The following is a 12134-nucleotide window of genomic DNA, read 5'->3' on the forward strand; positions in this document are numbered from 1 at the left end:
CAATCATTTTCAAACCCACGCTCTCCATGTCTGCCCCCTTTCTTGCTGCATTTCCCTCCACGTCTCTCAATCATCGTCACTGTCAAAAGTCTGTATATCTGCTCTCTCCCATACACACTCTATACAGTATCTGCTTGACTCCCTGCTTGACTCCCCCTTCATTCAGTGTTCCTTCCTTTCACTTCTCCCTCGTGCCAGTGGACCACATATCCGCAGAAAGCACATTTAAATGTTTGCTGCTACACACCAAAGAACAATCACATAATTCTACAAAATCCCCAGTCCTCAAGCACACATGCCCCCGCATCTTACAAAGAGGGAAGAATAAAAGCAGAGGCTGGCTCACATACACAAACACGTTCCCCCGAATAAAACCCTTCAGTGCAATTAAAGGTTTTTCTTCCAAAGCTCTCTACTTACATATATAAACAAGTATTAGCATGTATTAATTTTTTTAAAATGTCTGATATACATTCATATTTTGTTTTATTTTCTTTCATTGCATCTTTTTAATGTTGTGGCAGCATTAGAAAAGAAACAGTTTGCCAACAAGTTTCTGCCCTGTCAATTTCATAAACTGTTAATTTATACATTAACTTTGGCATTAGACTCTTCTGTTACAATTTAAGCATTTACCTGACCTCATTTACAACAACATGCTGCATGGCCAGCAAAGAGAACCACTCTGCATTTCTCCTATAAAGCTCAGAAAGAAGCAAGAGCAAGGGACAAGATTACATCTTACATAAGCACATTTTATTTTAAAGACGTACTCCAGCATGGATCTTATATTTCTATTTTTGATAAGATAATGTGGCCCCAGCACTGCAGCCCAGATAGGCTACTGTATTCAATATGCACAGATGATATGAGCCGACAGTATATTGTGATATACAGGGTCTCTCATCCATCCCTCCCTCCCTAAAGTGATAACAGGTGGGAAGCAGCCAGCTAACAAGTGTTTCAAACATCCACCCAGAGTGCTGAGAAATCCCAGCGCAGCAGACAGGCGGGCAGGTGCTATTCATGGAGTCTGAGAGATAATGAGGGGAAAACTAGGGAGAGAATAATATGAGAGTTAGCTGTTACTGTGTCTTTGTGGCAGGAAGTGAGTGAGTGTGTGTGTGTGTGTGTGTGTGTGTGCGTGCGCGTGCTGAAGAGGGACGGGGCACATAAAAAGAATTTGTGTGAGCATTTTTTAAAAATGAGCTAGATAACTAACACCAGTAAGATATTCTAGTATAAGGTAATTTGTTCGGGGACCTGATGAAAACTAAATTACATTCTCACGTTCCTTTGCAGTTTCTCATATGTGGTTATAAAAGATGGTTATGGTTGCCCACAAAGAGGTTAAAGAGAAGTTTAAAATCATCATTAGTTGTATATAAAGAAATAGCTTAAAGGGCTGCTGTATGAAAAGCTGAGTTGCTTCTACATCACAATTTAGTCAGATGGAATAATTTAACTTTGTAGTAAATGTGGAGTTAATATGAAAAGGAGCACAAATAGAGAAACTGTGTGTACAGTTTGGTTGGGGGGGTCTTGGTCTTGGCACTAGTCAAACTGTTTGGAACACAACATCTTTAGGAAAGAGTAAACACATACAACAAATGTGTTGCCTGGGGGTAGAAGATGTACTGAGGCGGTGTCAAACCCAGCGGGGAACATGGATTGAAGTAAGCACATGCAGAGAGGAAGGCGCTTTGTTGTAGGCAACTGTGGGCCTGATGCATTTAGGATGCTATTCATTACTGGAGCAACTTATGCTGTGCTGCCTTCTCACCAAAACCAAAACCGGTGAGAGATGCCAGAGGCCGTCCTTGCGCACACACAGCAACACTTATTTTGTCAAAAAGCAAAGTAACTGTTTCCTGAAGTCCATGCACTTGGCAGCAAAATCAAGCACTGAAAAGGCCTATGATCAGCAACAAGACAGAGGAAACAAAACAGAAGTTTGCTCTGCAACCATTAGGAGCCACCCTAGATATTAAATTTGCCAAATAAACTTTAATAAACTTTGGTTAAAGTTTAGTAAAGAAAAATTGTGTCTAATGCTTCATGTCACTTTTGACATTTTCAGTATTTAACCATGACCACATTCCTTCCCTAACCTTAAATGATTACTCCACCAATTTGCATTGCACTATAACCTTTTCCTGACTCTCAACAGTTTTTTTTAAATGGTAAAAACTGATAAAGCCAAACCAGAGATATCATCTTTGTTATTCCATGCATCATTCGATCTTGTCAAAATCTGGCCTCTGCATTACTCACAATACAATGGCAATTGTTTGGTCAGATTTGGGTGTTTTATACTTGTAGCAGCTAATATGGCCTTTAGCTGCTAGCCTCATGTCTGGTAAAACTCTGCAACTCCTTTCACCAAGTAACATAACCACAAAACAGTTTAGTCTCGTTTTAGTAGCGTTTTGAAAATACATTCAATATCAACATTTTGGCACTTCCCAGATATGCTTACAGGGGCTAATCGTAAGGTTTCTCTACTGTCGAATGTGGTTTCTTGCCGGGATGGGTGGTGGTGATGGTTGCTTGCCAAGAGCTTCAGCCATTGTTGTATTTACGATACAAGAGGTTAAAGTATACCCTCTGAGCAGCATTACAACTTCAGGGCAGTCTGGATGCTACAATGAGCCGTGATTGGAAAGTGACAAGACGGGCCAGTCAGGTGGGTCCAGCTGGTTAGCATGTTTACTTCAATAGAGGAAAAGAAGTGATAGAAATAGAGGAAAACACTGCCATTGCTTTCCACCAATGAAGAGAGTTCTTAGCGAGTAAAGGAATGACATTTGATGCTGTACTTTACCCGTTTCCTCTAAACTGGTAAGTAAACAGCTGCTAATGCTATTGTTGGCTATGTGGCAGGAGCAAAACTTAGTAAAAGCTCCTTAAACAGTGTCTGCTCAGGATGTCGATAGAAAACATTGTTGAGGCATAAGACAATTTTATTCTAAACTTATTTACTGTTGTAAATTAGATAGAAACCTGTGTATTAGATTTTTTACATTAAGTAAAAAAAGAGAGAAATATTACTGAGTAGGCAGAAATTACTGAGCAGGCACAAATTAGGGCATCTACAGGGAAGCTAGGAAATGAGAGATGCAAGCGGACATGAACCAACATCTTGGAGTATCATCAGAGACAGCACAGGCCATAGACCTGAAATATTATGTGGTCTGATGCTCAGCACTCTGTTTGCTTTACACAACTCGCTGTGCCACGGGAGGATGCAGCCAACGAGGCATGAGGAAGGAGTGGAGAAGAGGAAGCTACTCTGAGCTGGCAGTCGAGGCTGAGCAGCAAAGCTGGGAAGCCTGGATACACACTGCACAGGCTGGGTGCCATGAATTAGTAGCTAACAGTACATCCATTAACAGTTAACAGTAAATATGATCACATCTTACTATCATTACAGCTGATACCACAGTACTGGCTGCAAGTTGTACACAAGATTCACTCAAAGAATCCACTTGTAGTCACTCCAAGTACTTTGTAACTCAGCTTCAGTACAGATTTTCACAGTAGGCCTGCCTGGTGTAGATCACACCAACTCAAAACCCTCCTCCCACCCACCAGTGTCTAAAGCAAGTCAGGAATCAGTTGTATCAAACTGACTTTTTAAAGAGGGTCCTTTGAAGCAGTGCCTCTGTCGGGCCCCAGACCAGTCTCTTGTGTGGCTTCACAGCATGACGGCAGTGACAGCAAGTAGCACGGAGTGAAAACAAGAGAGTGGAGTGAAAGATACAGAGAGAAAGAGAGAGAGAGAGAGGAGAGAAAGAAAGACTTAGCTGCTTTCCGTTAAGTTGTTCTCATCCCGCGCTGCTAAAAGTGAAGTTGTGTGAAATCATTCTCACATTTGAATCCGGTGTGAGAGAGGAAAACGATGACTACGATAGACAGAGGGAAGAAACATAGAAAGTGCAAAAAGAGGGAAAGAGAGATTCAGTGATCGAACTTAGAGATGGTAGACAAGTCTCGAGATAAAAAGGAGCAATGAATTGACAATGGGACTGAGGAAAAAGGCCATCGTCATCCAGATAAAGGAAGAGGATGCAGAGAGAGCAACAGACAGTGAGAGACAGAGATTTATATTATGAGGAAAAGGGGGGAAAGAGAGAGAGAATCGGTGACAAGATCACAAGAGAGGAAGAGGAATAAGACTGGGCGTTTGAATTGAGAAGAAATGGGTAATGAGATGCTAATGTAACAACAAAGGAGTGAGTGCCCTCCGGGGGGAGCTATGCTACAGCAAGCTGCTACAGTATGAACACAGCAGAGGGAGGGGGGGAGGTTGGAATTTAAAAATGCCCTTTATTAAACTACTGCAAAGCACACAGTTTCATTCAGGTGCATGTATAGTGCTTTAAGTCAAACCAGATTCTCATCATTCCACCTCTGGTTGTGTTTGAGCAAATAAAAACATCCTCCCCAGGCCTGAAAATGGTCAGGTTACCCTCCAGTCTGTGATTTGAGGTGAGCATGAGAACAAGTTCTACCTGCAGTGAGAACGAAAGTGGAGGGCATGAATGGAAACAAGAGGAGGATATAAAAAGGAAGATGGAGAGATGTTGGAGGCACACATGGAAACATGAAGATGGAGCGAAGCGTTGAGGAGAAACGAGGGGAATGGAGGTCTTTGCAATAATAGACAGACTGTGTGGGAGGAGGAGCTTTACAAGTAAAGGGGAATAATGGAGAGATCCATGGTGCAAAAGATGTAATTACTCAAGGGAATAAGTGCTGGAGAGGACTGATGTGGAGGATCTGTATGAAAAGAGTGACTGGGCAGTACTCAAGAGACCGTCAAAGAGAATACTGGAAGAGGGGAGGAGCACCACTGACAGATATAAGCCTAGAGATATTATAGACGCACTATGAAAAAATTAGAGAGCTGGAAAATCATTATAACAAGTCCTCAAGAGGATGCTGAGAATGAGCCAATACCAAAGCACAATGGAAGAAAATAAAAGCAAGCTTAAGACCGTGCGTAAACCTGCAGGGATTGTGGGATATTTGTGCTATAAAGAGATACAGCGGTAACAGAGGTGTGTTGCAGAGTATTGTTGTTGTGGAAAAGTGTAGGATTCATGTGTTGGATGTGGCACAAAGCGCAGATGAAAAAGCTATGGAATGATCTCAAGAGGATGTTGGGAATGAGTGGATGAGTACAAAGAGAAGGAGAGCAGGGTTGAAGAAAATCCTTCAGGAGATTCAGTGGAAGAGGTTGGGTGCTACTGCAGGTGTGCTAAAGGAAAGATATAGTTTGCCAAAGATAGTTTACACTAGGAACGTTTTGAACAAGACCAACTTTTCACAAGATCTGTGTTTACTTAAGTTTGTTGCGGCCGGTAGGACAGAGAAACAGCCATATCTATCCTCAGCTCTCTTGTTTGCCTGTAGGCTACAGCGTATCTACTATTGCAAAACCTCAACTTCTGACTTATCCAGTCAACTTTCTATGCCACCATTTGACTCAACAATTTCTGCCAACCTTAAACGGTAATATTTTAACACATATAAGAATCCAATTTCACATTTTTAGGCTGAACTCAAAAGCAAAGACTCTAGTTTAATGCTGGAAAAAAAAACAGAAAAATCAGCTAATTCAGTTCATTCAGCTGTCGTTGCAGTAGCTCTGATGACCTGCAGGCTTGGAGCGTGTTAGCAGTGGCACGGGCAAATTGGGTTTCCGTTCTTAATTAGGCCAATTAATTAGGAAATGTAGCTGAGGCCATGAGCGCTCCACCAGGTCATTTAGGGATTACAGGGAAGAGAAGAGTTGTGGGAAGAGCAGGAGAGCAGGAGAGCAGGAGAAGGATCGAGGAGGTTATGAGCAAAGACGTCACTCAAGAGGGCCTTTGTTGCGAGAATACCTTAGCGATAGATCCCGTCATCCTTCTGCTGAATGTTATCACTGAGTGAATAATGGACTGAGGGTAATTACCCATTTGTGACAATTTAATCAAATCAAGCACTTCTTTTGGGAGTCAGTGAATTGAAACAGAGCCTGCTAATTCATGCAGTTTCCCAACTGACACCCATTGTTGTTAATCTGCCATGAGAAACATGTGAAATGATGGGAAAAAAGAGATGTGGGAGAAATGGAAGAAAAGAGGATGGAGAACATTCACAGGCAGAAGACTGTATGATGTGTTCAGTTAGCTTTAAGATTTAATATGACAAATACTTGTTGTAAGGTCAAAACTACCAAAAGAAAGGAGCAAACCATTTTCAACATACTTCCATTGTTCAGGTCAGATCAGGCTCAGATGTGAGTCATGTCCATGGTGCTGTGTTATTGTTCCAATTGTCCAAACACTCACCTCCACAAAGAGGAAGCAGGGCACGATGTAGGTGCTGGTCTTCTGCTGGCCTCGGTCTGCAGGAAGGTTCCTCACCACCCTCCTCTGTGCTGGTAGACGACTGTCAATCATCTGTTGGGTCAAAGGTCATTGTAAAGCTTCAGTCCACCAGATTTGATTTGTTTGCGTCAAAAGGATATGTTTGGTGTAGAGCTGCCGGCTCTACTCACACTGTGAGAGCAGTCTGAGTGATTTTGAGGTGCAATAATGAATAAGAAATAAAGCTGAGGCACTAAAATTCAGGCAGTTTAATATTATACTTGTACTGAGACAACTTCAAACTCACCCTGAGTCAGCCTGTAATTCTGGCTGTAGATAACAGTTGGATTGGTTCATTTGCATAGAAAGAGACCTGACTGCCACCCGGATGTAATCACTTTGTTGGTTTCAACTGTGTGACTACAATGAGTCACTAAACAGTCTTCTGAGTTCCAGGTGATACAACAGTGTAAATAGTGGTCTATTTATATTCAGTGCCTGGTTCAGAGTAAACCTTAGTGAGAGAGTTTCATAGTCTGAAGAGTCATAGCAAACAATTTCTTTGTTCACCTGAAAGCTAAGTGTCTGTGCATTTTGGTAATTTGGAGCATTTGCCTCAAAACATCTCTGTGAGGTTCTGTTCACACTGTTTTAAACTATGTAAGTTTTATATTGATGCTGCTCTATCTCCCAGGTGCTGCGGGGCAACACGGCTGCATGTGGGAATTGCATTCATGTTGGATGGGTTTACTGCATGCCCTTATGTCCTCCGCCAACATTCAGGGTAACTAACACATTCAATTTAATGCCAAGATTGGAATTCTCATCCTGTGTTAGACAGAGAAATAACTTTAGAATTAGGTGGTATGGAACTAAATAGACTACATTTACTCATGCACTGAACAAGGGCAATTTAGAGGTACTTGTGCTTTGCTTGAGTATTTTCACATCATGAAAATTATATTACTAATCTGCTACATTAAAAAAAAAAACAAACAATCAAAAAAAAAAAATATATATATATGTATATATATATATGTGTGTATATATAATTTAAATTTAGTCTCATTTTTACTAACTACAACATTAAAATGATCTTAACATACAGATGCATCAGTAATATAGTAATTAAAATGCAGTAACATAATATACATTATTCGGAAATGGAAAATTCTGCATAATGAGTACTTATACTTACTTACTTACTTACTTACTTTACCTTTAAGGTATATATTATATATGCTAATACTCATGTACTGTGACTGTAAAAAGATTTTGAGCATAGGATTTTTTACTTGAGTGTATCTACACTGTGGTATGGCTAATTTCAATTCAGGAAAAGACCTTTTATGCAAACGCACACTTACTGGCATACACCCACCCACACACACACACACACACACACACACACACACAAACCTGCTCACCCATATGCAGAGATGCCCGTAAAGATACATTCTGCATGATACATCAAAAACACACATACACAGGTATACATGCACATACACACACACACCACTACGGGGAGGCAATCAAAAGATTTGGAGGGTGGAAATGAGGTTGAAAGGAGGAGAAGTAGAGTGGAAACAGAGGAGCGATGATCAAAAACAAAAGCCTGACAGAAAGAGATAAGAGACAGGCAAAGTCATGATGCAGACGTTCGGAGAGTCTTCAGAAGTAAAGAGGGTGGGGTGAAAGCCAGCAGACTCAGCAATGGGAAATAATAGCATTTTGGGGGGCAGGGGCATAACAGGTAGAAGTTGAAGGAAAAACAGCTCCAGTCCTTAAAAGTGAGAATAGGTGGAAACAGGGGAAGAGATGGTGAGAAAAGTTAGAGCAAGAAGGCCAGCTGAGGAGATGCTGAGAGATTGCTGACATGCAAATGACTGTGCTCATGCTAAATAAAGTCAGCCTCATGCCTTTTTAAGTTTAGGGGCGCCTCAAAAGGCACTCAAATACAGATCCTCTTTGAATCAAACAGCAAATGCAAACTTTGAAATCGTGATGTTATCAATCGTAAAGCAAAGGCCCTCAGCAATCTTTAATATAATTTTATTCATTCAAGCAGCAATTGGTTTTCCTCTCAGATATCGAGCTTATTCCCTCATCTCCTTGACAACAATTATCTCGCTGACTTTATGGCTGAGGGCGAATCTCTGCTGCCTTGTCAGCCCTTTCCCCAATCAATGGTCGTTATGGGTGAGAGGGGAGGAAGAGTCTTCACAAGGTTGGAATGCGTCCATGCCTTGATAGGGCACCTGAATAGCTAACAATGAAAGAGGAAACCAAAAAAAAAAAAAAAAAAAAGATGAGATGAATCTAATCCTTCACAGCACATTTTAATATAAAAAATAAAGGAGTATCCCTGTTTACACAACCTCAAGAAATACATAATTGTGTCATTCGTGATGAGGATACAAAGCGTACATTTGCATGTAAGGAGAACGGGGGGGTTGAGATCCTATTAAATATTGTTGGAACATGTTTTAAAGAGCACAACAGTATATGCATTAATAACTAAAGCATTGATGTAGATGTAGAGCTTCCAGAAACCTGAATTCACTTAGATCTTCTCTCACCTGGAACACTTTAATCTAAGAGGAAATTTTAGCTCATACGTGCATGTTATTGAAGGTTGCCAGACTGAACCAGCAACAAGCTGAGACTCCAAAAATTGTGTTCAAGCCTAGATATCCTTTCAAAATGTGATGTAAAGCAACCTACACAGCAGGGATTGCTACAGAAAAAAGGTCCCTTCAATGCAGGTTTTGGAGATTAGAAATCATCATTTCAAAAAAATCACCCCAGGTGCTGTCACAGTGTCCACAAACCTGAACTTCAATTATCTGGCAATGAAGTCCCTCTTAGCAATTTCTGTTCCACGTCATAGATTTATCATCCTTGCTCTCTATTTATAGCTTTGCGTGAGACTTGTTTATGGTCAAAATGTCCAAGAATTCCCTTCAGAAATCTTGACACAGAGTCACATGTGTGTATTTTTGTCTATGCACTGTGCAATGTTAAGCTGGGTGACATGTACACAGACACACAGCAGTACAGACTATATTCACTGTGTTTATGTGTGTTAATTATTCATACTGTGGTTTCACCCCTCTGTCTCCACTACCGCCAGTCTGCCTCATGGGAAATACTACCCCACTATAATCTCACTATAATAATGTAAATAGAAGCTTCTACTACAGGCGAGCCTCTGCAACAGCTTTAAATGTTTCAATTGGTGTAACAGCATTCATTTATACAAAGTAGAGCGAGAATGGGTTGTACAAGTTGCAGCAGGTGATAGGATTGTATTTCTGCATACATACATACACACACACACACACACACAGAGGAGGTTGTCTGCTGTATGTACAGTTTTTGGGTCTTCTTTTATGCACCCATCTTCTAGAGCAGTGAGAAGCAATCAGGCATAAGGCTGGCGTGACTGATTGTCTCTTATGTTGCTGTCCATGTCATTCACTATGATGTGCATCCTTAAGGCTTGCACTGGCACCACAGCAAACAAAAGACCTGCTCTGTATCTCGTCGGCATGCACACATGCACGCACGCATTTATAGAGGCTGATGTTTGCACACCTGTATGCACAGGCTCATTTACACACACGCGTGCACACGTACATGTGACCATTATTCCCCTATTCATTACATGTCAACTTGGATGTCAGTCCAACAAGTGGTGCCACACAGCTGATGCCTGTGTGTGTGTGTGTGTGTGTGAGTGTGTGTGTGTGTGTACATGCATGCGTGTGAGTGTGAGAGAGAGGAGAGAGAGAACATCCTGCACAAAATTCCTGCTGTGCTGTACCTCAGGTTCAACAATGTGGGTCATAGAGCTGCACAATCACACTCACACACACTCTCACTCTCTCCCTCTTTCTCTCTCTCATTCTCTCTCTCTCTCTCTCTCTCTCTCACACACACACACACACACACACACACACATACACATATTCAGGAACAATCTGTTTCCAAAAAGAACCAGAAAAAAAGACAAGGCAGTAACTGGCTTGAAAAACTCTCACCTTAAATCTTTGTGTGTTGCACGCGGTGCTGCTGCACAGTGACCACTGCCTCCTCCAAGTCTCTGTCTCCTCTAGGAAGATTTGCTCCTGCAGCGGACCCCCATTCTGTGGTTTCGATGTGGTCTCAGCTCTTCTTTCTCTTTTCCCCTCCTCGTCTCTTTCAAAGCAAAACCACCTCTCACTTCCGCCACTCCGCCACTGAGGAGCCCTCGGCACTGAGTGTGAATAGAGAGAGATAGTGAGCTTGCCCACTGCCAGGCATCCAGCCTCCAGTCAGCCTAGTCTATATCTGTCTGCACTCTGCCGCTAGGTCGCTAAGCTAAATATGATGATCTTCAACAGCACTTCAAGGCTAATTAGTCAAGTGAAGGGATCCACTGGCTTGGTGAGGGAGGCTGCTCAGCGCAGTTGCCGGTGGATACGAGGGGAGGAAGAGAGAGAGAGAAGGAGAGAGAGAGTATGTGTGTGTGTGTGTGTGTCTGTGTGTGAGAGAAAAAGAAGGAGAGGCAAAGAGGAGGAGGAGGAAAAACAGAGAGTGGGAAGATGGAATAAGAGAATGAGACAGTGGGAGCGGAGACTGAAAGCAGAAAAGAGCCAGCATGTGTATGAGAGAGAGTGTAAGAGAGAGAGAGAAGGAGGGACTGTATGTGTGTCAGAGGCTGAGGCAACACAGTGGCTAAAATGGTAGACACTGTGCACTTTAGTACCCCAGGAACCACTTTGATACTGGCAAATACTATGGGCTCAGAGTGTGAGTGCACAGGTGTGTGTCTCTGTGGTATTGTGTATGTGTGTATGAGTGTGTGTGTGTGTGTGTGTGTGTGTGTGTGTGTGTAATTATAAGAAAATGGAAAGTCAGAGCAGGAGAGAAAAAAAAACCCTAAGTAGTCTGAGGGTATAGTGTCAGTATTTTGTCACTGTGTGTGTGCATCTGTGAGAAGGGTGTTTCTGTAGTCAACTTGAATGATAATGTGAGCTCAGGTGAGCAGGGACTCTGGACAGTAGACACTGGGTTAATGATGCACCGTCAAGTGGTAAAGTGGGACGCATCCTGCACGTGGCCCTATATGGGTCAGAGGCCCTCAGGTGCAAGCTCACCAGCAGCTTTTGGCTGTTTTGTACGTGTGTGTATGTACAGTTGCTTAACGGCATGGGTTTTTCTTTAACTCTGCCTCCCTCTGGCCTAAAACAAGGACAGTGTGTGTTTTGTGTGTATAAATGTATGTGTTAATGTGTGTTGGTACATGTTTGGACAAGCTGCAGTGGCATCAGTGGACTGCTGGACATTGGGAAATTCCCCAAAGGCATTTCTGCACAGGTATGTAATTGGTGCGGACTTCAGCCCAGAATTCTTCGCTTTTGTTATTGCACTGTGTGTAAACTTTATTCAGATTGAAAGAAATAAATGAAAGAAATGTGTTGGGGAATGCACTAATTTGTTTTTGTGTCCAAAGTTAGATGAGAGGATCAATACCTGTCACATGTCAGTAAATATGAAACTAGTCCAACTCTGTCCAAAGGTAACAAAATCCACCAACCAACACTTCTAGAGCTCACTAATTTCCATGTTAGTAGTCTGTCATATAACAATAGCATTTTGTTTTTATTAATTAAATGAATAAGCTTTTAAGGGTGGTAGGCATATTTTGCTACACTTGGACAGAGCCCATTTTAAGCTTCATATTTACCATACATACACAGGAGTTGTATTGATTCTCCCTTCTAACACTTG

General features: G+C 41.9%; 1 protein-coding gene across 3 annotated transcripts in view; it reads right to left on the bottom strand.

Annotated features, from left to right (window-relative positions):
* Nucleotides 1-11000, bottom strand: part of plppr2b (phospholipid phosphatase related 2b) — a 41435-nt gene extending 30435 nt beyond the window's left edge. For 2 of the 3 annotated variants that reach the window (XR_007813273.1, XM_018665116.2), the window contains exons 1-2: nt 10403-11000; nt 6342-6452 (exon numbers count right to left, since the gene is read on the bottom strand). Coding sequence is in view for 2 of the 3 variants with exons in the window: in XM_018665116.2 (XP_018520632.1) it covers nt 6342-6452 (111 nt within the window). In the remaining variant the exon portion in view is untranslated. The remainder of the gene's footprint in view (nt 1-6341; nt 6453-10402) is intronic. The other variant, XM_018665117.2, reaches the window with a different exon arrangement.
* Nucleotides 11001-12134: the final 1134 nt, after the last annotated feature.

Source organism: Lates calcarifer, linkage group LG5, assembly GCF_001640805.2.
Source record: "Lates calcarifer isolate ASB-BC8 linkage group LG5, TLL_Latcal_v3, whole genome shotgun sequence".
Classification (NCBI taxonomy): Eukaryota; Metazoa; Chordata; class Actinopteri; family Centropomidae; genus Lates; species Lates calcarifer.